Here is a 26,074-nt window from a genome sequence, read left to right on the forward strand (position 1 = left end):
ACATAAAGGGGTGAAGAGATGGTGACTGAGGGGAAAGTCGAGATGGACGACAGAGAGTGAGAGAAGGAAGAGACAGAATAACGTAACACTGGAATAAATAAATATCTAGCCAATGCCAGATACCTCATCTAGTATGAAATAAAATTAAGGCTGTTGCAGTTCAGTCAAGTGAGTTGAAGAAACAATGACTTTCAAAACATGTAGAAAACAGTTGTGATCATGTCTCATGTTGCACATTACATTTAAGTATAAATCCATTTGCTGTTATTAACCATCTGTTCAGAAAGACAACGCAGAAACATTTCGTCGGCCAATTACAGTGTTACAATTTACGGGTCATAGAGGGTGGCAACAATCTGAAACAGAGAACATTCTACACGTAGTGGTCCGAGTGGTATCGACTTTAACGATAAATGCTAGGAAGTTAGTGCTAAACCTCTCCCTTTTTTTGCTGTAGCTAGTCTGTTGGTGGTTCGTAACACACCATTTACGTGGCTTACCAGTTAATAAAAAGACCTGGAAATCTTCGGCCCGAAGTGCCACATCATATTGCTAGTTTTGGCCCTTAAGCAAAAAAGTTTGACGACCACTGCTTTAGGCTGTGCGTTGTCTGCCTCTGTCAGCTAGCCAGTTGGTCGAGAAGGGATTCATCCAACCAATCTTTCCTTGAATTTGTGTGAAAATTAAAAAAAAAACAAGCTAAAAGAATGAAAGCTTCCTCTGACAAATCCCATCCTCCAGCCGACATTACAGACAATGTAATTATACCTATTCCAGACGTTGCTAAAGGCAGATGTGACCTTCGAAACATAACTGGAATAATACTTCAAAAGACTGATGAGTGCCTCTACAAAGTTGGCACCAAACATGGCGTACTTCAAAAACAATATTTCAGGTATGATTTTATTAAAATTTTCCACAGTTTTTCTAATAAAATATTAAAAAATATTTGTTTTAACTTCTTTATATTTTATAGAACTGATTTTGAGGGCTGCATGCAAAAGTTTTTAGATGTGGGAGATATTAACCAGGATATTGAAATATGTTTAAGGACTGCAGCCACAAAACATTCTGTTGGATCAGGGCAAGGCTTCGTGAAGTGCAGTTGCGTGAAAAACAACAACAAACAAATGCAATTGTAAGAAAAACAAAGTACTCTGCAATTCTAAGTGCCACCAAAGTAAACCTTGCAAAAATATGTAAAAAAAAGCAAATTGCAATAAGGTGATTTCTGTGGATGGATATATGTAAGCTTATCTAGTGATAGAGGTGAAATTACTGATTAGTTAATAAATAACTTTAATGAATCATTTTGACTATTTTATTTATAGTCCTTTACTCAGTTTACTTTGAAAAGCTTATAGAAGACACAAACTGGGTGAAATTAGTTCAGACTAGGACGTACCAGTTTATCCTAAAGCATGTAAATTCTAACTAGGATAAGCCGATTCGACCTAGGGTAAACTGTTTTATCCTATCGGTAACAGGATGAACGAGTTTCACCTAGGTGAAACTAGTTCATCCTAAAATCGTGTTTGGCGGGTACCAGTAATACAAAACGAGCTGCCCTTCAATGACCTTTTTTGATGTTCTCCATCAATCCTATCTGATGCGCATCTCACACCACACAGCATACTCCGGAAGAGGGCGGACAAGCGTAATTTAAGAAAAAAGCAGTCTCTTTAGTACAACTGTGGCATTTAGTAGAAGTGTTACATTTTCTACCAATAAATCGAAGTCTCTGGTTTGTTTTCCCCGTGACAGTGTCTGTGTGATCGTTCCAATTTAAAATATTCGTAATTGTAGTACATAAGTTTTTAGACGAGTTTACTGCCTTTAGATTTGCGTGATTTATCGTGTAACTGAAATTTAGAGGATTCTTTTTAGTGCTTATTTGGATGACTTCACTATTTTCATGATTTAGAATCAATTGCCACTTTTTGTACAATGTAGATATCTTCTTAAATAATTTTCCATTAGTTATGACCATCTGCTGACTTTACATGATGGTAAATCACAGCATCATCTGCAAACAATCTAAGAGGACTGCTCAGATTGTCTCCTAAATTGTTTGATAATCAAGGCTGTGGTAGCAGTTTTTGTGACATAAGAGTCTAAGAATTTAGAAAATAAATCACACACAGCTACGAGACATTTGGCGACCCCACGAGCCTGAGGTGATGGTTCTGCGATGTCAGGGGTCACGATTTCCACAGGTTTTGATGTCAAAATCGGGTGCAGTGGTATCTTTCTGGATGTGTTGAATAGACGAATTCTTTGACATAGTGGTTCTTCATATATGCACAGAAACGTTTTTCAAAGATAGAGTGGCGATGTGTTGAGAGTTTAAACTCAGCGAACGTGTACTAGAGCTCTGCTGGGGAGCGGCGTGCACCAAAGGTGACACAAGATAAGCGCTACAGTTCTACTAGTGGCGGCCACTTTCAAATCTGGACCAGTTTGAGTTCACACACAACAGCCGCAAGAAGGTCGTCCAGTGTGTGCCACGTCGAATGATCTTCATGAAACTCGTGCGCAGCATAATGTCGAAAAACCAGTCGCGTGCTGTTGTGACACAGCAAATCCTTAATAATCCGAGATGTTTGGCTCCTTCCCGTTGGGACAATATGTTGATTATCTTGGAAAACTAAGACATTAGATTGGGAATGTTCGGATAGAGCATTAGTATTGTCCTGATTGACGTAACGTTACAAAGCGATATGAAAAGGAACGCGCATGTCAGGATTGTGGTAAGGAAGACGAATGGTCGAAGTTGGGTTTATTGGGGGAATTTCAGGAAACTGTTGTTTATCTGTAAAGGAGACCGCATATAGAACGTTAGTAGGACCTATTCTTGAGAACTGCTCGAAAGTTTGGGATCCGCACCAGGTAGAATTACGGAAAGTCATCGAAGCAATTCAGAGGCAGGCTCCTAGATTTGTTACCGCCAGGTCCGAGCAACACGCTAGTGTTACAGAAATGCTTCGGGAGCTCAAATGGGAATTCCTGAATGGAAGCCGAAGTTCTTTTCAAGGAACGCAATTGAGAAAATTTAGAGAACCGGTATTTGAAGCTGACTGCAGATAGATACTATTGCCGCCAACATACATTTCGCATAAGGGTCTATACAAGGGCGATGCACTTGAGGACAATATTATGGAAATGGAAGAGGATGTAAATGAAGATGAAATGGGAGATAGGATACTGCGTGAAGAGTTTGACAGAGCACTGAAAGACCTGAGTCGAAACGAGGCCCCCGGAGTAGACAACATCCCATTGGAACTACTGACGGCCTTGGGAGAGCCAGTCCTGACAAAACTCTACCATCTGGTGAGCAAGATGTATGAAACAGGCGAAATACTCTCAGACTTCAAGAAGAATATAATAATTCCAATCCCAAAGAAAGCAGGTGTTGACAGATGTGAAAATTACCGAACAATCAGTTTAATAAGCCACAGCTGCAAAATACTAACACGAATTCTTTACAGACGAATGGAAAAACTAGTAGAAGCCGACCTCAGGGAAGATCAGTTTGGATTCCGTAGAAATACTGGAACACGTGAGGCAATACTGACCTTACGACTTATCTTAGAAGAAAGATTAAGGAAAGGCAAACCTACGTTTCTAGCATTTGTAGACTTAGAGAAAGCTTTTGACAATCTTGACTGGAATACTCTCTTTCAAAATCTAAAGGTGGCAGGCGTAAAATACAGGGAGCGAAAGGCTATTTACAATTTGTACAGAAACCAGATGGCAGTTATAAGAGTCGAGGGACATGAAAGGGAAGCAGTGGTTGGGAAGGGAGTAAGACAGGGTTGTAGCCTCTCCCCGATGTTATTCAATCTGTATATTGAGCAAGCAGTAAAGGAAACAAAAAGAAAAATTCGGAGTAGGTATTAAAATCCATGGAGAAGAAATAAAAACTTGGAGGTTCGAATTGAGTTGGGTGATGTTGAGGGTATTATGTTAGGAAATGAGACACTTAAAGTTGTAAAGGAGTTCTGCTATTTGGGGAGCAAAACAACTCATGATGGTCGAAGTAGAGAGGATATAAAATGTAGACTGGCAATGGCAAGGAAAGCGTTTCTGAAGAAGAGAAATTTGTTAACCTCGAGTATAGATTTAAGTGTCAGGAAGTCATTTCTGAAAGTATTTGTATGGAGTGTAGCCATGTATGGAAGTGAAACATGGACGGTAAATAGTTTGGACAAGGAGAGAATAGAAGCTTTCGAAATGTGGTGCTACAGAAGAATGCTGAAGGTTAGATGGGTAGATCACATAACTAATGAGGAAGTATTGAATAGGATTGGGGAGAAGAGAAGTTTGTGGCACAACTTGACCAGAAGAAGGGATCGGTTGGTAGGACATGTTCTGAGGCATCAAGGGATCACCAGTTTAGTATTGGAGGGCAGAGATGAATGCACTAAGCAGATTCAGAAGGATGTAGGTTGCAGTAGGTACTGAGAGATGAAGAAGCTTGCACAGGATAGAGTGGCATGGAGAGCTGCATCAAACCAGTCTCAGGACTGAAGACCACAACAACAACAAGGACCCGAAATATGAGATATGAGAAATTACGGCTCATACGGTGACAAAAAAGGCAGTCTTTGTGTGAGTGGAACAGGAAAAAGAAACGACTAGTAGTGATACGGGGTAACCTCCTTACGGCGTCTTTCGGAGTGGGTATGTAGAGGTAAATGTCTTTAGAATCGGATAAATAGTGGGGCTGGAAAACGGGAACGTGCTTTGTTCAAATGGCTCTGAGCACTATGGGACTCAACTGCTGAGGTCATCAGTCCCCTAGAACTTAGAACTACTTAAACCAAACTAACCTAAGGACATCACACACATCCATGCCCGAGGCATGATTCGAACCTGCGACCGTAGCGGTCACGCGGTTACGGACTGAAGCGCCTAGAACCGCGAACGTGCTTTCTGAAACGTGCAGTGGAAAGAACAGGTTACAATGCAAGCGCTTTTGCTTGGGTTTGTTAATAAGTTGGCTGCCATTGAAGACTCCTGTTGCAGGACTGAATAGACCGGCTTTGGAGTACCATCTCTTCAGTGCGCGGCAGCAACAGGTGGCTGAATGGTTTAGTCACCACAGGGAAGGCTCAAGTCCATGTCTAACAAGTAGGCTGAAGGGTTTCTTTGCTTCAGTGATGCACTTCCGGCAAATGCCGCCACGGTTCAAGAAATGTACTGCAGAACCGCACCAGCCAAGCAAAGGCTTCGACCATAATTGCTACGAAGACGACGGCACATTAATCTCCACTGTTGCTTCATTTCTTTTGTAAATTGTGCACGTTTCTTTCCTGAAATTCGCACATTGTTTGCTCCTTGGTATAGGCTGGATTGTCTGTTTCGTGGGTGGCGTTATACTTCAACAGTCAGCATACCACAGGCAACTTTAATTCACTAGGACACTGGCGATCCGCCTGGCCACAACGGGTAGCGCAATTTTTTCAAGCAAGTGTAGTTTACTACATTTTTCACACCTCGAGAACACCAGCAGACAGAAAGCAGTAAGATTAGAGTTTCTTGTTCCCCCCAGCATCGAAGTTATTTAAGACTGACAGTTGGGCGTACATGGTGGAACGAATGTGACATCGACTTGCTGAAGGAACTTTACTGGTTTCGTTTGAGATGATTTCGAGAAGCTAAGGAAAAGCTGAATCACGCTGGTTGCGCTGTAATTAGGATGTTTCACCTTCCCGAATGATATGCAATATCTTAACCACTGCGCCACCTCCAACGCCTTGTACCTCACACTTCAGACACGAGAAGGGCATCAATATTTATTTCAAGAGGAAAGTAAAATGTATTAGTACAAGTGTACACGTTTGCATTGCAAGAGATGGCAGGTATATTGCAAAATGTCATTGAAAAGTGACAAATTATGAGAGAAGAATATTAACTCATTATTGTGGGTCTTTCTGCGAAGGCTTTGTATGAAAATGTTGTTTGTCTTTCTTCATGTTACACATCATGGCACAGATTGTAGCTACATATAGAGCGCGGTAATCCTTTTAAGGTGCTTCGTGTTTCAACGATACCAGACATGTGTTAAATTTAATTTAAAACCGTACATAATGTACAGAAAAAATACTGTAACCATACAGATGTCACTGTTAATACTGTACCGTTGTCTATTACTAAATCTAGTGTGTAAATGTAACTATACAGGCAATAATTCCACGTCTTTCAATACATCTCTATACAGAGCACACAAGCCGCTGGGACTCCTTGTAATTATTGAATATTACGTTTTCTGTTAATTTGTATTACCCAGCATAATCAAAATTGAAAATATTGGAATGAAAGTCAAGATTAGTAGATACAGTTGATGGATGACAAGAAGTTAACTTAAAAATTAATCTTAGACTGCAGCCATACTTTATAAATGGACGAGCCACCAGTATAAATAAGGGAGGTAAGTTCAGATCATGTGTATAAAATTAGTGCTTAAATGAACACAAAGCGTTCATTAATACAGAAATATTTTCTATCTAAGGGCAAGAAAATGTGGTAAGGAATACCACTCAATCCATGATAAGAAGATTGCAGCACTGCATTGATACCAATGGTCATCACTTCGAACTCCTTCTGTGAATGGAAGTTCATGCCACCTTTGTGACCTTCGTTGACCTTTAACGACCTTACTGTTACCCATCATTAAATTCGTCTCGATAGCCGCTATCAGAAAATAAAGTACCAGACTATAGCATCCCATTTAAAAAAAAAACAAAGTTGACCATATCTCTGAAGCGACCCCACCTAGCAACAAAAAACCGATGTCCTATTATGGCCCCCGTTGTCTCATGCAACTTTTAGCTACTGTCATTATTTCGAAGTTATTGTAGGTGGCGATAGTTAGTGACTCACCCATAGATAAAGGAGGGAGAGAGTGACAGAGAGAGAGAGAGAGAGAGAGAGAGAGAGAGAGAGAGAGAGAGATTTTCAAAATTGGTGTGTAGTGTGTGATTTGAGCAGTCGCCATGCAAATGCTCCCGTGGTAGTGACCAGAGACTTGTTCGCCACTACATACTAACCTGAAGGTCTCAGTTTTCACATTTTCTGCATCATTTACAGTCCTTACTCAAAGTTTGCGGGAGAATTTTGATTCATATAAGATAAGGTGGTGGTAAGGATAAGGATTAAAGGGTTAATAATGGTGAGATACGCCATTTTGACGTATCTGAGCTGCTAATTGAAGTAACTTGGGTAATGTTATGAAACACATTATGACACAAAACTACATACCTCTTCGAAGGTATTGTTTATCACTGGCATCAGGTGAAAGCAGGTGATATGTCGTACTTTCCTGAAATGCATCATTTACAAACTCAAAATGATAGACATAATTTATTTTATTTTTCATACGAAACATGGAACATTTTAGTCAGTGAGAGCTACAAGGAGGTGACCCTGGTGAAGTGGGGCAGCGTGTTGAGAGGCGCCGGGTAGTCGCGGAGCCAGGTGGGCCCGTCTATGGTGGGGTGCTCTGGGTCCACCTCGTCCCTCCAGCTGCCTTTGGGCAGGTAGACGTCGCGTTCGTATGTGTCGTGCTGCACGATGGGAGCTGCCAGGAGGTCCTCGCCCAGAAGGAACTCTGTGCAGAAGGCAAGACACATTACCGGTGCTCTAGTTACGTCATGCTGAACCACTGCCTGCGATGTTGAAATACTGGAAAACAATGTTATAATCTGGATGTTGCTGGCGTCAGTTGATTTTACGCTAGAGAAAATTGGATAATGTGGTGTAAGTGGAAGGATAGGAGTCTTCATCAGAAACAAAGTAATTGGACAAGGAATGGTGGCAAATATGTGACACACTGGAGAATGGTATGAGACGTCATCTGCTTCCAAATGTCAAAGAAGCTATATATTTACATAATAGAGGCGACCATTTTCCTTCTACCTTCACTGATCTACAATGAGCAGGATAATAACTTCTAATGTGGAACTATATACTTATCCCAAAAATAACGAGTTAGATCTTGATAAGATTTCGAAGGGGATGCTACAGTAGGCTGCTTCCTTTAAATGTTGAGAAACGTAAAATTGTGCATTTCATAAAACTGTGACTACAATATCAACGAGTCACAAACGGAATATGTGAACTCATACAAATACGTGTGTGTAACAATTTATGAAACAGAAAGGTCACGTAATGTCAGCTGTGGCTAAAGCAGGCGGAAGACTCCAGTTCAGTGGTAGAATTCTAGGCGAATGCAATCAGTCTACACAGAAGATCGCTTACAGAACACTTGTGCTTCTCATCTTAGAATATTACTCAAGTATGTGATACTCAAACGAGATAGGACTTACGGGGGATACTGAACGTGTAGAAAGGAGGGCAATACCAATCACAGAACAACGTAACGGATATGGTGAGATACCTGAATTCGCAGACATTTGAAGGTAAATTATTAATTATCGCACGAAAGCTTACTTGTAAAATTGTATGAACCGGTATTTAGCGAAGAAGGTGCACATTCTTCATCTTCCTACTTATTACTCCCATAGGGACCGTAAAGATAGAGTTAGAATTCTTACGGTGTGGCGAGAGGTATTTAAGCAGCCATACTTTTCGCGGTCCATACTGGAGCGAAACGAGAAGGAATCCTAACGTCTGCTACCATGCTGAGTACTCTACTCCATGCACTTCAGTATACGGAAATCAGCGTCAAAGCGTAAGTAACATTTTTTAAATATGACTGCTTCATTACTTTTTATTATATCCTGTCTGTCTTTTTTGTTTTTAAGCATATCTAGACATGTTAGGGGAACCGGAAAGTAACGTCGTTTCTGTGCATGTCTATATACGTTTGTCATTTATCAGCTCTTGTGTACTTCAAAGTCGTGCCAAAGACGTTTTAAGGTTAGTCTCTTGTTTACTGGCAAATCATTAAATCTTAAATTTTGTTTGCAGTTTATGGTGAAATGGCAAGCCAGATACCAGAAGAGGTACATATCCGGCATCACTTGCCTTTTAGAGTTTCGCAGGTGTAGTAACGTAATAGTTGCTGCCAAAAACATTTGTGATATTTACATGAATGCATTCGACGTTTGGTTCTCTAACTTCAGATTCGGTTATTTTGATCTTTCTACATCTACATCTACATCCATACTCCGCAAGCCACCTGACGGTGTGTGGCGGAGGGTACCTTCAGTACCTCTATCGGTTCTCTCTTCTATTCCAGTCTCGTATTGTTCGTGGAAAGAAGGATTGTCGGTATGCCTCTGTGTGAGCTCTAATCTCTCTGATTTTATCCTCATGGTCTCTTCGCGAGATATACGTAGGAGGAAGCAATATACTGCTTGACTCTTCGGTGAAGGTATGTTCTCGAAACTTTGACAAAAGCCCGTACCGAGCTACTGAGCGTCTCTCCTGCAGAGTCTTCCACTGGAGTTTATCTATCATCCCCGTAACGCTTTCGCGATTACTAAATGATCCTGTAACGAAGCGCGCTGCTCTCCGTTGGATCTTCTCTATGTCTTGTGTCAACCCTATCTGGTACGGATCCCACACTGCTGAGCAGTATTCAAGCAGTGGGCGAACAAGCGTACTGTACCCTACTTACTTTGTTTTCGGATTGCATTTCCTTAGGATTCTTCCAATGAATCTCAGTCTGGTATCTGCTTTACCGACGATCAACATTATATGATCATTCCATTTTAAATCACTCCTAATGCGTACTCCCAGATAATTTATGGTATTAACTGCTTCCAGTTGCTGACCTGCTATTTGGTAGCTAAATGATAAAGGATCTATCTTTCTGTGTATTCGCAGCACATTACACTTGTCTACATTGAGATTCAATTGCCATTCCCTGCACCATGCGTCAACTCGCTGCAGATCCTCCTGCATTTCAGTACAATTTTCCATTGTTACAACCTCTCGATACACCACAGCATCATCTGCAAAAAGCCTCAGTGAACTTCCGATGTCATCCACCAGGTCATTTATGTATATTGTGAATAGCAACGGTCCTATGACACTCCCCTTTGGCACACCTGAAATCACTCTTACTTCGGAAGACTTCTCTCCATTGAGAATAACATGCTGCGTCCTGTTATCTAGGAACTCCTCAATCCAATCACACAATTGGTCTGATAGTCCATATGCTCTTACTTTGTTCATTAAAAGACTGTGGGGAACTGTATCGAACGCCTTGCGGAAGTCAAGAAACACGGCATCTACCTGTGAACCCGTGTCTATGGCCCTCTGAGTCTCGTGGACGAATAGCGCGAGCTGGGTTTCACATGACCGTCTTTTTCGAAACCCATGCTGATTCCTACAGAGTAGATTTCTAGTCTCCAGAAAAGTCATTATACTCGAACACAATACGTGTTCCAAAATTCTACAACTGATCGACGTTAGAGATATAGGTCTATAGTTATGCACATCTGTTCGACGTCCCTTCTTGAAAACGGGGATGACCTGTGCCCTTTTCCAATCCTTTGGAACGCTACGCTCTTCTAGAGACCTACGGTACACCGCTGCAAGAAGGGGGGCAAGTTCCTTCGCGTACTCTGTGTAAAATTGAACTGGTATCCCATCAGGTCCAGAGGCCTTTCCTCTTTTGAGCGATTTTAATTGTTTCTCTATCCCTCTGTCGTCTATTTCGATATCTACCATTATGTCATCTGTGCGACAATCTAGAGAAGGAACTACAGTGCAATCTTCCTCTGTGAAACAACTTTGGAAAAAGACATTTAGTATTTCGGCCTTTAGTCTGTCATCCTCTGTTTCAGTACCATTTTGGTCACAGAGTGTCTGGACATTTTGTTTTGATCCACCTACCGCTTTTACATAAGACCAAAATTTCTTAGGATTTTCTGCCAAGTCAGTACATAGAACTTTACTTTCGAATTCATTGAACGCCTCTCGCATAGCCCTCCTCACACTACATTTCGCTTCGCGTAATTGTTGTGCATTTGTTCAGAATAAATGCAGTGAGGATCACAGTTTATTAATAATTATAGTACAGAGCTACATCACCAGTTAGAGTTACATTCTCAGCAAGTACACCAAGTCCTTTCATCCAGACATGTATTTTTTCATCATTACTAACTTTACGACAGGAGCAAGTATACAATGTAAAAAGCATATTACTATATACATAACTAGGTCTAGACTGGGACTTAGCATCTATTCCTCAATGCCAGGTCTTGTAAGCGATGACATCTCGGTCGGCGAAAGATTCGAGTCCAAGTAGAGTGGCATTCTCACATCGGACAATAGCAAGTGTCTATATAAGCGGGCAGTGCACGCCAGCAGAATCATTCCGCTGTGAGCTCTATCTGCAACAGCATTGAAGCACTATGCCTCGTCGATGTGTGTATCGTCAACGCCGCCACCGCATGCCTGTCTACAAACATATAATAAGCTTCGAAAATAAACTTGGCACAAATGGAACCGCACAAACTGTTATAGTGAAGGGACCTATTTTTTTCTGTGGATGTCGAGTTAATTTCAGTCTCGATGCTGGCACAGGGAGTACTGGAAGTGGATGGTTTACTCTTGCTATTGTCCGATGTGAGAATGCCTCTCTATGTGGACTCGAATCTTTCGCCGACCGAGATGTCATCGCTTACAAGACCTGGCATTGTGGAATAGATGCTAAGTCCCAGTCTAGACCTAGTTATGTATATAGTAATACGTCTTTTACATTGTTAGTTTCCTTCAAAACTTATTGTTCCACACAAGCTTTGAACCTCGGTGTAGCGTAAATGATAAAAGAGGATTTGTTCCTCTTTTCTTGCCTAGCAGTGATGAATTCTTCCTTTAAATACCAACTGGGCTGCAGCTCTCTTGATACCACCAAAACAGCTCAGTATCTATAGGTCGTACACTATTCATGTACTGGCACACATAAGTCATCAGTTCACAAATAGATCGCAGTGCTCCTGGCACCAGTAAAATACTTCCTTACTAAAACGTCAATAATAGGAAGAACAGCGCTAAGCACACGGTACCATTTCGGACTACTGCCCAATTTCAACCAAGAACCACAACAAGACACGTTGGTTACCAACAGTCTTCATGAAACGGAGAATCAAACAAACCTCATATACTCGTCTACAAAAAAACCACAGCGTCACATTGTTCCAGCATCTACATTGGAGTGAATTCATATCTACACAAAGCAGTTTCACTTTATAACTTCATCTTCACAGTATTCAGTACAGCCAGAAACATTCACCTCAAACAAATATCAACCTCAACGACAGTCTAGAGAAATCATCAATCGTCATACATAATCAACCTCTACTGAAACGGAGCCCATCTGATGATCTTATGCAACATTATTTATTCCCTGCCAAACTTATCATGGTTTGAAATCTGAATCACATCGAATTTATTTTCCGTAACCATGGTTACTGTGAAATACTTATTTTAATTTGTATTTCATGAAGTGATTGTTAACAGCTGACATTAATTCAAACAATCCCACATTCTTCATTACCAGTTCACTTTCATTAGCCATTGCCTACGTACATTTTTTCACGTATGACTGTAACAACTTCCACATTTAGATCGACTGGTAGTAAGAGAACTATACTCATATATAGATATTGGACAGAAACCTCACTTCACCTAAGCAAACGAGTAGCAATACAATAAGTATAAAAGAATTGAAAAATGTAGACCTTCACAACATTTCACTTCACACTTACAAATCACATACACCAAGTATTAAACATCACTGAATGGAAAAATATTTATTCATGACCCCGTGGCATAGTTCAAACCAACTCACTAACAAAAATCATTATACTGCATCACCTTACCACATCATTCGCAAACATCCAGTACCAAATATCAAGCAGTAGGCCAAACTCTTTTAAGTCTAAACTGAAGAGTTTCCTCATGGCTCACTCCTTCTATTCTGTCGAGGAGCTCCTGGAAGAGCTAAAAAATTAAGCAAATTCCAGTGTTAAACAGTGTTGATTTTCTTTATTTAAACTTACGACTTGTCACCTGAATATGTTTTTTTTATATTTCATTTTATCTGTTTCTAATATCGGGTTATAATTTCATGTATTTACTCGTTCCATGACCATGGAGACTTCTCCTTAATTTGGTCCCACGGAACAATAAATAAATAAATAAATAAATAAACCAACACATCAAACAAGTCATCAAAACATAAAGAACAGGTATGGCAAATCAATGCAACCTTTTCATGAAAGCAGACATAACACCAAGAAAACTGTATGCAGCAAGTAGGTAAATTATTTCATCACTTGAATAAAGTAAGTGAAAAAAGAATATACAAAACAGCCACATGGAAAGCATAATCATAATCTAGTCATAGATGTGGTCGATCACTGCATACTCCGTAATCACAAACTGTCACCCACAAAGAAGAAACTATCTCGTATGAATACTAATGCAAACGAGTCCTAACAAGTAAAAAAAAAGAAAAGAAAAGAAAGCTCTTCAAGGACAGCACATATTAGGTGCCCAGTTGCACACACAAAACGAACAACAATTAATTAACATACATACGAAGAAGGCTCGGTACTCTCATCTGAGTACAACAACATACAAATTTTAGTGTCACTAAATTCTCCCACTCTGAGGCCTGTTCTTACTTCTGTGTGAAGAACATGAACGTTGTATCTGATCCTCTTGTAGTTTGGATCTACACCATTCATTGAAATTAGCACAGTAAGGAATTCATACAGCCTGAATGGAAATCATCCAGGTGCAGTTCACTAACACTCAAATGCACCGGAATGGCACAGATAAATTTATGCACATCCATCTGGGAACAGCAAGAAACATACATCAGGCTTAACTAATGATGTGGTCTCTCTTGACACTACATACCTTGTCGGCATTGCACTAAGAGTGTCACCATTTGGCATAGCCTGAACAGTTCTGAATTGATCTCTCCTCTCTTAATGAGACACAGGATCTGGCTCATCTTTATGACCAGAATTCATATCAAAATGGCGCACATGAGGTCTGCTATAGCAAGAACCCTAAGCAATACCTTCTCCCAACTTTTATCAGAGTTCTGAAACCTTGTCATTCCACTGCTGAACTCTGTTCTCTTCCCAGCAACCTCCTTTTGATCATCTCTCAAATTCAACAAACGTCTCACCTCCTTACAACCACCAACAGTAGCGGGTACTGTACTAAGTGAGCTGTGTTCGGCAACAACAGCTACTTGTGCAGCAGCAATGGCTTTTTAATGGTCTTGTGAACCTCTTCTCTATTCCGTGACATCTCTTTCTCTGAACTAACCATTAACTTTTCAATATCCTTCTCTAATCCTTATAATAAGGCAGTATTATTTGAACTTCGTTTATGAATTTCTGTAAGAAGTTCCTCATTTGGGAAAGCATCCAACATCTCTTGTCAAATCTGTTTTATTCTTCTTGTACTAATTTCTTAAGCTGAAAACTCTCTTGCAATTGCTTATTTTGTTCACTCACTATTTCCTGCAGCTTAATTTGACTTCCCCGTACAGTAACAGCTTTATTCTCAACACTAGATATAATCTCATCAAAATATGGCAAATTCTCCTCTTAATTGTGTGCTAGGTACATCAAATCTCACTGAAACATCTTCCCCAATGACTTCAAATTTGTTCAAGTTTGTGCTTGTAGTACACCCAGTCTACCCAGTTTTTTCCGTAGAAATATCCTCGATCTTTCCACTTAATGTATCTATACCAGCTTTTGTTCTTTCCAAATTTTAATTTTGCTTCCGAAATTAACTTTGTTTCTTATAAATTACCTTTTTTTTATTAGCCTCTAACCACGCTATGGATGCGAACAGAACATGAATTAAGAATGGATCAGAAATATCTTTTGGAACTTTACTAACTCTCAGGTATTCAATCCGTACATTACAACCAGCAGGAATTGCAGAATTATGTGTCGAAACATAACAGTGAGCAACAGACTCAATGGGTAGAACAAATTCAGATTAGTAGTACCCTCACTCACAGTATCACCTACAACTTCTTGAACCACCACGTTCACGTTACTGGCCTCGACACTCTCTAATTCACTAACTGACATGCTCATTGAATCACTAAACGGCACACGCACATCACCTCAATAGTACCAGTATACGGAACAACACCAGAATCAGACTGCCTGTTTAAACTAGATTTTTCGTTTCTAGTCTGGCTGTTCCCAAATGTGTTGCTTCTCGTCTCACTTTGATTTATTGCATGTTTCTCCATCATACAACGCAAAATAAGAGCACCAAAGAACGATCAGCCACTTGAAAGCAACATACCAGCACACAAGTCCACAAAAAATCACAAATCCGATGACTATACAGAAATATAATATTCGTTTCTATAAAGTATTGCAATAACAAGACGTAAGACAACAATACTTGAACTCTTTTCTTAATAGCCCAAACGTTGGAAGCCTAAGTAAATTAAATATGATGTGAAGATATTCAAAGTTCACTGCAAATATATGTAAAAATTTAAAAAATCATTCCTCAAATATTAAATGTCCATAGAAAAGCCACATCATTGCTGACAGAAGCACAAAAAATCCCAGCCTCACAGCTGTGAATGTACAGTAGTACCTCTAGTCAGTTTCAGATACAGAATTTTTAAAAGTTCCAGATAATGGTAGTTAAATAATTAATGAAAATAAACAAAATTGTTTAATCCGACATACTCAGTAACTTTCTTCCAGACCTCATTCTGTCCTTCTGTAATGTAATGACGATGTAATATGTAACTGTAATATAAAAATTTTAAATGTTTTCTGATAAAATTGTACCTGAGTGCCAATATTCTGTTGACGGATTCTAGCTTTTTAAGATTGCACCGCTGTGAATTTAAAGAACTGAATGCTTCATTTCTATCTATTGCATGTTGACTGTAATATAATGTGAAATATATTACAGTTATTTCATTTAAAGCGTAAATGACTGATCAGCTTCTAAGGGATTTATATTGTCCTGAATTCATGTTTGTAATGATGATCCACATAAGAGGATGAATCACAGTTTGGTTTTCTTTGGTAGGCTTTTTGGATGATCGCGATGCACACAGTGGGCAAGAGCAGAACTGGGATCCGTGAGAGAGTGTCTTGTACAGAGTGAAGTCGTGAAGCCAATTTTCTGAAATGTATAGTTAAAAATTTTCCCTACAGTATGCTGATACTCTGATAAAAAGGTTAAGAAAGTAGGGCGGCAATAAGTTACATGGTTACAAGTCGTCTCAACAAGATATTTGTCATGGATGCAAGAATTTCCAGATGTAAGTTTTGGTTAAGTAGTGGTACGTCTCTTGATGGCATCATGGCAAGCCCTTATTTGTCTAGATTAACAGATATGGGAAGAAATTGTGTAACATTGTTAGTCACCACAAATCATGGCTATTCATTTGCTACAAGTCAAGAAATTTTATGCACTCTCATATTTAGAAGCGTAAAGAACAAAGTAATTTATCAATTCTCAGCATTTCTCTATTTTAATATTACATACATACAATAATTATTATCTTCTTTCATACAGCATTTTTTTTAAAAAGTTGATTCGTTGAGGAACTGCAGTTCACGTAAATTTTATTGGCTGAAATGACAATGTTAGTGTGTCATTTACTTAACAAAGTATATTAACGACCAAAGCTATGAAATCTATTTCGACTTACAGTGGTTAAATTCGCTGTTATTTTTGGATAGTACAGTAAACACACCAAAAAGGTGGGATTTTAAGGAGATGGGAACTAGATAAACCGAAAGAACCAGAGGTTGTAGAGAGTTCAGAGAGCTCTAGGGATCGATTGACAAGAATGGGGGAAAGAAATACAGAAGAAGAAGAATGCGTAGCTTTGAGAGATGAAATAGTGAAGGCAGCAGAGGATCATGTAGGTAAAAAGAAGAGTGCTATTAGAAATCCTTGGGTAACAGAAGAATATTGAATTTAATTGATGAAAGGAGAAAATATAAAAATGCAGTAAATGAAGCAGACAAAAACAAATGCAAACGTCTCAAAAATGAGATTGACAGGAAGTGCAAAATGGCTAAGCAGTGATGGAAGAGGACATATGTAAGTATGTAGAGGCATATAGTACTGGGGGTAAGATAGATACTGCGTACAGAAAAATTGAAGATACCTTTGGAGAAAAGAGAACCACTTGTATGAATATCAAGAGCTCAGATGGAAAACCACTTCTAAGCAAAGAAGGGAAGACTTTCTAAAGGTGGAAGGAGTATATAAAGCGTCTATAGAAGAGCAATGTACTTGAGGGCAATATTATGGAAATGGAAGAGGACGTAGATGAAGATGAAGTGGGAGATATCATACTGCGTGAAGCTTTTGACAGAGCACTGAAAGACCTAAGTCGAAACAAGGCACCGGAAGTAGACAACATTCCATTAGAACTACTGATAGTCTTCGGAGAGCCAGCCCTGACAAAACTCTTATCATCTGGTGAGCAAGATGTATGAGACAGGCGAAATACCCTCAAACTTTAAGAAGAATATAATAATTCCAGTCCCAAAGAAAGCAAATGTTGACAGGTGTGAAAATTACCATACTATCAGTTTAATAAGTGACAGCTGCAAAATACTAACACGAAATCTTTACCTACGAGTGGAAAAACTGGTAGAAGCCGACCTTGGGAAAGATCAGTTTGGATTCCGAAGAAATGTTGAAACACTTCAGGCAATATTGACCCTACGACTTATTTTAGAAGCTAGATTAAGAAAAGGCAAAACTACGTTTATAGCATTTGTAGACTTAGAGAAAGCTTTTGACAATGTTGACTGGAAGACTTTCAAATTCTGAAGGTGGAAGGGGTCAAACACATGTAGCGAAAGGCCATTTATAGTTTGTACAGAAACCAAATGGCAGATATAACAGTCGAGGAAAGGATCTGGAAGAGCAGTTGAACGAATTGACAGTGTCTTGAAAGGAGGATATAAGATGAACAGCAACAAAAGCAAAATGAGGATAATGTAATGTAGCCAAATTAAATCAGGTAATTCTGAGGAATTAGATTAGGAAATGAGACACTTCACATAGTAGATGAGTTTTGGTATTTAGGGAGCAAAATAACTGATGGCGGTCGAAGTAGAGAGGATGTAAAATGTAGACTGGCAATGGCAAGGAAAGCGTTTCTGAAGAAGAGAAATTTATTAACGTGGAGTGTAGATTTAAGTTTCAGGAAGTTTTTCCTGAAAGTATTTGTATGGAGTGTAGCCGTGTATGGAAGTGAAAAATGGACGATAAATAGTTTAGAGAAGAAGAGAGTAGAAGCTTTCGAAATATGGTGCTACAAAAGAGTGCTGAAGATGGGTAGATCACATAACTAATGAGGAGGTACTGAAGGGAGTGGGCAGAAGAATTTGTGGCACAAATTCATTAGAAGAAGGGATCGATTGCTAGAAGACGTTCTGAGGCATCAAGGAATCATCAGTTTAGTATTGGAGCCAAGTGCGGAGGGTCAAAATCGTAGATGGAGACCAAGGCATGAATGCACTACACAGATTCAGAAGTATATAGGTTGCAGTAGTTATTCGGAGATGAAGAAGCTTGCACAGCATAGTGTAGCATGGAGAGCTGCATGAAACCAGTCTCTGGAGTGAAGACCACAACGACATCAACAATAAGTAATATTTAACTGTTATTTCGGACCAGCTTTTCGACATTGTAGCTACGTGGTTCGAAGATGTTGATGGCATCCGTTTTGATTCCAGGTAACTTTGCAATAATAAAAGATTTCATTAAAATATTTCAGTTCATTACAAAAGTAATAATATTCGGATTTTTTTCCCTTCAGGACTGGCGGGCAGATTTTATGTTTGGTATTTATTTCGGATGGGAAGACTAATGTTGACATCGATGTTGTCTCATCCTGATACTGAATACAAGACTTGCTTGTTCAGTCGATATAATTCAAGTTATTAAGACGATATCGTAGATAGGCAGTGCAGTGAAGCGTATTGTTAATTAATTTTGCGTGGAAGACCGAACCCCACATCCACCCAATACTTCGGATAAATTATGCGAAAACATCTTACAGCAGTTTTAGTGGAGGTAAAGACACGGTAATAAATATTGTTATCAGTAAAATGCCTGTCCAATTTCATAACAGGTTATAACGCTAAATAGTCATTGCACAGTAAAACTGTAGAAGTCACAGCTTGTTTGAAGTATAAAATTTGCGATACGCTAAGAAGTTTAATGTCCTATGCGTTATCTGAATATGCAGTGAAATATTTTGCAGCATGTTACCTTTGAATACTGCTGTTAAATCTGTATAAAATTTTTTTTGTGCAGTGAAGATTTTTTTGTGAAATAATGTGGTTCTGACGCATGAGTAGTCAGATGTCAGTGTCCAACGGACGCAATATTTTTACAAATGAGTCCATTGCTATTATCAGATGCAATGATGGCAATGTGGTCATGCCCTGAAGTCATGCTGACGGACCCTGCGAACGCTAAAAAAACAATCTTATCAAAGCAGGATTACGTTACTAAATATTTGACAAGAGACAAAGTAGGTGAGGTTATACTACCACATGCGAGGGAGTGAGAAATTCTCCAAATTGCTCTCTAGGTTTCAAACACTGAATAATTGAGTAAAACACTTCACACCTTAAATTACTATGAAAAGGATTATGAACACAAGAGGTGTCTCCCACTAACTGCATTTCGAATGACTGACTTGTATCAAGAAAACAGGAAAACCACAGCTGTATTCTGTCCATCGTACACAGGTCCAGTGTATAAGCCATGACACTTTGAAATGTAAATCACAGAGGAATAGATACATGTATTTAAAGCAAAATGTTATGCTTCAAACGAATAAGGACCTCAGAAACACAACATGTTAGCATGAACACTTCCACAAATAAATAAAATTTACCTACATTAACACTACATGAAATTCAGTGGAAATACTTTACCTCCACTTTGTAATAACCTGACGTTGACCACTTTTTCTCATAAGGCAAGCCACGAGCGTATTGCGATTCTTCAAGTTCTCTTGGCGTACTGCATAACGAAATAGTTCATGTGTGAATGGTCAGACGTCAGTGTTCAAGTGACCACATTGCCATCATAGCAATATGCTCACTTGTAAAAGTATTGTGTCCTTTGGACGCTGACATTCGTGAAATATTTCGTCACAATCATATTATTTCACAAAAAATACCTTCGCTGAACCAAAAATTTTTATAAAGTTTTAACATCAGAATTTAAACATAAGATGTTCCAAAATATTTAATTGTATATTCAGATAACACATAAGACATTAATTCTTCCCGCAGTATAACAGAAAGAAAATCCTCGCAATTGAAAATCCGCACAGTATTCAAAAGAATGTTCCTCATGAATATTGGGCACATTATCAAGACTACAGGACAAAAATATGTTAAAATATCAACAGAAAAATAAGAACTATTGTGATGTCACCGCCAGACACCACACTTGCTAGGTGGTAGCCCTTAAATCGGCCGCGGTCCGTTAGTATACGACGGACCCGCGTGTCGCCACTGTCAGTGATTGCAGACCGAGCGCCGCTACACGGCAGGTCTAGAGACACTTCCTAGCACTCGCCCCAGTTGTACAGCCGACTTTGCTAGCGATGGTTGACTGACAAATTACGCTCTCATTTGCCGAGACGATAGTTAGCATAGCCTTCAGCTACGTCATTTGCTACGACCTAGCAAGGCGCCATTATCATTTGCCATTTATCTTGTGATGCATGTACCGTCAGACCGATGTTCACCAATTATGGATTAAAGTTAAGTTTTCCAACAGCTATGTACCTTTTTTTACTAGACTCAATTCCTATAACTGTTCCAGACCTCAAGCCAGCCTGCGTGAGCTTAAACGTGTGCCTTTTGGCTACCAATCATAGTGGCTTGGCTGTCTTGCCAAGTCACAACAGTTTGGCGACAAGAATTTTGCGTTCGTACTGATTTACTTGTGTCATGGCTTCGCCACATTCTCCAGAGGTACTGTCTGAATTTTATCGCTTGCAGAATCAGCAGACGCAGGCCTTATTGGATGCCCTTGGACAACTCGTCCAGGGTCAACGTGCACTGCAAAACGATGCGGCAGCCGCTGCTCCTCTGCTACCACAGCCACAACACACAGTTGCACCACCTTTTCGTGCTTTTGATGCGGCACTGGAAAGCTGGACGGAGTGGTCACGCCAATTTGGATTCCATCTCGCCGCTTACAGAATTCAAGGTAATGAGCCGCAGCCTCTTTTGTTTGCATCCGTAGGCATCCAGACGTACCGTGTGATAGTGAAATTATTTCCCCGACGCGACATAGCAACTCAGTCCTACGAAGAAATTTTGTCTGCATTAGATGCATATTTCAAAGAATCAGTCACTGTAGTTGCGAAACGGTATACGTTCTTTCGTACAAAACGTACGGCAGGTCAGACTCATCGGGAATGGGTTGCAACCTTGCAAGGCCTTACTAGGGATTGTGCTTTTGAGTGTGAATGTGGACTCCCTTATTCAGATACTATGGTACATGATGCAATTGCACAGAACGTTTCTGATGTTCGTATAAGGGAACAGATTTTGAAACTAGTCAATCCCTCCCTTCAACAAGTGATGGACATATTGGATCGGCAGGACACACTTGACTTTGCTCATGAATCGATTGAAACTTCGCCAGTCGTGTGTCGTGTTAACCGGCCCGCCGGGCGAGCTGCACGGAACAGTAAACAGTCTTCGCGCCCGGCCGTGCCGAAGCCGCCTGGCTCTCAGCCACGTGTCCCGCGCCAGCAAGCAATTACAGTGAAATCATGCCCGCGGTGTGCTACTAGAATTGCCCGTCACGCCAGGCTATTTGCTTTTTCTGTAATAAAAAAGGCCATGTTCAAAGTGTTTGCCAGAAGAAGCCCAGATCAGACACTCACAACCATTCCAGGCCCTTTGCTTCGCGCCGGAATCGGAATCGAACCAAGGATACTCAGGCTCGCGACACTTCGCCCATGGAAATTCATGTAGTTGATGCCACTCCGCCCAGTGCTACTCTCTCTCACAGTGACTGTGTTCGTCTCACAAATAGTGTGCGTCGACATCGCCGGAAATCCCGTCAAATTGCAAGTGATTCTGTACCAGTGTTCGTTCACGTTGCACGAGACAGTCGCTCTTGTCGTCAGCAGGACAATAAACTTTTTGTAGATTTGGACATTAACGGCACAGTGATACCGTTCCAGCTCGATACCGGAGCTGCAGTTTCACTGATCAATCATGACACTTACAAACAGCTGGGCACACCTCCGTTGTGTGCCGCAAATGTTAAGCTCAGTAGTTATTCAGGATAGCATATCCCTGTGTTAGGACAGTGCAGCCTTCTTGCAACATACAAGGGACAAACAAAACTTGTGTCATTTTACGTACTTCGTTCTTCTGCTGCAGTGAACTTATTTGGTTTAGATTTATTTCAGTTGTTTAACTTGTCTATAGTCAATCAGGTCCTATCAGTGCACCAGACTGTGCCTTCAGCCAGTGTTTCTCGTTTCTGTGACGAATTTGCAGACATTTTAGCCCTGGGCCTTGGTTGCGCTAAGAACTATAAAGCACATTTGGAACTGAAAGTCAACGCGCAACCGAAATTTTTCAGAGCGCGCAATGTTCCCCACGCATTGCGTGACGAGGTCGCCAGAACATTACACGATTTGGAATCACAAGGTGTCATTGAACGTGTGCAGGCTTCTCTCTGGGCATGACCCTTAGTAATTTTGCACAAACCTTCCGGAAAATTGAGACTTTGCGTGGACTTCAAGGCAACAGTGAATCCACAACTAGTGACTGCAACTTTTCCTTTATCCCGCCTGGAAGATCTTTTTGATAAACTGTGCCCGGGTAAATATTTTTCGAAGTTGGACCTAGCAGATGCGTACTTGCAAATACCGGTGGACGAAGAATCCCAGCGCGTTCTGGTGGTTAACACGCATCTTGCTTTGTACCGATTCAAACGACTGCCATTCGGGTGTGCATCCGCCCCTGCATTGTTTCAGCAATATCTACAAACTGTTTGTGCGTCGGTCCCTACTGCAGCAAACTATCTGGACGATATTGTGATCTCCGGAATGACGGAAGAAGAACATTTAGCCAATCTCAGAACATTATTTCAGGTCTTGCGACAAAATGGTCTTCGCTTGCGGAAGGACAAATGTGTGTTTTTTGCTCGTGACTTACCCTATCTGGGACACGTACTCAATGCCCAAGGCATACATCCCAGTCCAGAGCACCTCCGTGCCATACAAGACTTGCCTTCGCCGCAGAATTTGAAGCAGCTGCAGAGTGTGCTGGGAAACGTAAATTACTATCATCGCTCAGTGCGCCACGCCTCTTCCATTTCAGCTCCGCTTCATCGCTTACGCCGTAAAGGTGTTCCGTTCGTCTGGACGACGGAATGCGAACGCGCCTTTCGCCAGTTGAAATCGGCGTTGCTTTCCACTACTTGCCTTACGCCATTCGATCCCCAGAAACCCCTTTTGTTGATGGTGAATGCATCGGATTTCGGGATCGGTGCTGTGCTTGCGCACAAAGATGGTTCGCATGATCGCCCTATTGCCTTTGCGTCCAAATTGCTCTCGTCTGCGCAAAGAAATTATTCTCAGATCGAGAAAGAAGCATTGGCTCTCGTATTTGGTGTTACAAAGTTTCATGATTTCTTGTATGGTCGTCACTTTACCATCATCACAGACCACAAACCTTTGACATCACTTTTTCATCCGACCAAGCCTGTCCCTCCACGTACAGCGCAGAAATTCATTCGCTGGTCTATTTTCCTCTCGCAGTACCGCTACGATATCTTGTATCGGTCCACTGCTAAGCACGGAAACGCCGATGCGTTGTCCCGTTTGCCTGTTGCTGAGGATAGAGCATTCGATTCCTCCGAACTTGCTTGCATGTTCATTGATTCGGAAACCGATGACGTGGTCGAATCGTTTCCGATTGATTTTCGTCGGGTAGCTACAGCCACAGCTGCCGACCCTGTCCTTGCTACCGTTCTGCGTTTTGTTGCTACGCAATGGCCCTTGTCAAACTCACGGATCGGCCATCCGTTGGTTCGCAGATTTTTTTGCTCACAAGGAGAGACTTTTTGTACGACGTGGTGTTTTGCTGTTGCGTTCTGATAATGATCAGTCCAGAGTCGTGGTCCCACGTTCGTTATAGTCCTCTGTCTTAAAGCTTCTGCACCAAGGACATTGGGGTATAGTGAGAACGAAACAACTTGCTCGTCAGCACTGTACTTGGTTCGGAATCGATGCCGCGATTACGAATATATGCTCTTCTTGCATGGTGTGTGCCGAACACCAATCAGCACCACCGCGGAAATTCTTTGCATGGCCAAAAGCCACTTCCCCTTGGCAACGCTTACACATCGATTTTGCTGGTCCATTCTGGAATGCTCGGTGGTTTGTTCTGGTCGATTCGTTCAGTAATTTTCGTTTTGTTGTCCGGATGTCTTCCACGACGTCTTCTGCCACAATCCAAGCGTTATCCGCTATCTTTTGCATTGAAGGTCTTCCGCAGACTATTGTTTCCGACAATGGCCCACAATTCATGTCCGCCGAATTTCAGTCATTCTGCAAGGCCAATGGTATTCAACATCTGACGTCCGCGCCGTTTTCGCCACAGTCAAACGGTGCCGCTGAACGATTGGTCTGGACTTTCAAGTCACGGATGTTGAAGTTACAAGAGTCGCATTCTCGGGAGGATGCGTTATTGCTCTTTTTGTCCTCGTATCGCTCTCAGCCCCGAGATGGTCGCTCGCCGGCTGAGTTGCTTCATGGTCGCCCTCATCGAACCTTGATGTCTTTGCTACATCCGCCGCATCAGGTTCCTGTGCAGCGGCAGACACCTGCTTTTGCCCCAGGCGACGTTGTCTACTACCGCAACTATCGAGGTTCACGGCGTTGGCTCGAAGGGCGCATTCTTCGCTGCCTCGGCCGCGCGATGTATCTGGTTTTGGGGGCCACTGGTGAGGTGCGTCGGCATCTCAATCAGCTGCGCCTCGGTCGTCGCACGGGATCTGCCGCTCCCCGTCTGCTTTCAGCGACGGTGCCGTCCGGTCAGCGCCCTGGGGACCCATCTACTGGCTCGCCTCAGCCCCAGGTGTTACCGACGCTGCCTTCCATTTTGCCCCATGGCGACGCGCCGCCGGCGCCGCCGTCGCCTGTTCTCCCGCCGGCGACGCCCGCAGTGGACGCGTCGCTGCAATCGCTAGGCGCCTCCCTGCGTCACGCGCCGCCGATCGCTTCCCGTGACCCGTTGTCCTCCGCCATGGACTTCTTGCCCGCTCCGGACCACATGGCGTCTTCGCCCGTCGGGTGCCCCGACCCGATGGAGGTCGGCCCCTCCTGTCTCTATACGGGCGCATACACCGCATGTTGGCGTGCACCCTGGAGTAGGTTTTCAGGCGTTTCCTAGCTCCCCTCGGGCCGAATGGCAGGGTGCGGGTGGTACAGCCTCGCCTGTTGTTAGGCTCCCCACCTCGTCGCATACGTCAACATGGGGTCCTCCCCACGGCGGGCGGAAGCCTTATAACACAACCGTTCGCCGATTTGCGGGGGAGGAATGTAGTGCCACCGCCAGACACCACACTTGCTAGGTGGCAGCCTTTAAATCGGCCGTGGTCCGTTAGTATACAACGGACCCGCGTGTCGCCACTGTCAGTGATTGCAGACCGAGCGCCGCTACACGGCAGGTCTAGAGACACTTCCTAGCACTCGCCCCAGTTGTACAGCCGACTTTGCTAGCGATGGTTGACTGACAAATTACGCTCTCATTTGCCGAGACGATAGTTAGCATAGCCTTCAGCTACGTCATTTGCTACGACCTAGCAAGGCGCCATTATCATTTGCCATTTATCTTGTGATGCATGTACCGTCAGACCGATGTTCACCAATTATGGATTAAAGTTAAGTATTCCAACAGCTACGTACCTTTTTTACTAGACTCAACTCCTATAACTGTTCCAGACCTCACGCCAGCCTGCGTGAGCTTAAACGCGTGCCTTTCGGCTACCAATCATAGTGGCTTGGCTGTCTTGCCAAGTCACAACAACTATTTTCACCCATGCACCGAAA

The 26,074-nt window shown here is 41.8% G+C and overlaps 1 protein-coding gene across 1 annotated transcript in view; it reads right to left on the reverse strand.

The window, feature by feature from the left end:
* Positions 1-7,412: 7,412 nt before the first annotated feature.
* LOC126095388 (myogenesis-regulating glycosidase-like) overlaps positions 7,413-26,074 on the reverse strand; it is a 58,147-nt gene continuing 39,485 nt past the window's right edge. Inside the window, exon 6 of the mRNA XM_049910191.1 lies at positions 7,413-7,612. Within this exon, the coding sequence (XP_049766148.1) occupies positions 7,413-7,612 (200 nt within the window). The remainder of the gene's footprint in view (positions 7,613-26,074) is intronic.

The sequence above is a fragment of the Schistocerca cancellata genome, chromosome 8 (genome assembly GCF_023864275.1).
Source record: "Schistocerca cancellata isolate TAMUIC-IGC-003103 chromosome 8, iqSchCanc2.1, whole genome shotgun sequence".
NCBI classification, from domain to species: domain Eukaryota; kingdom Metazoa; phylum Arthropoda; class Insecta; order Orthoptera; family Acrididae; genus Schistocerca; species Schistocerca cancellata.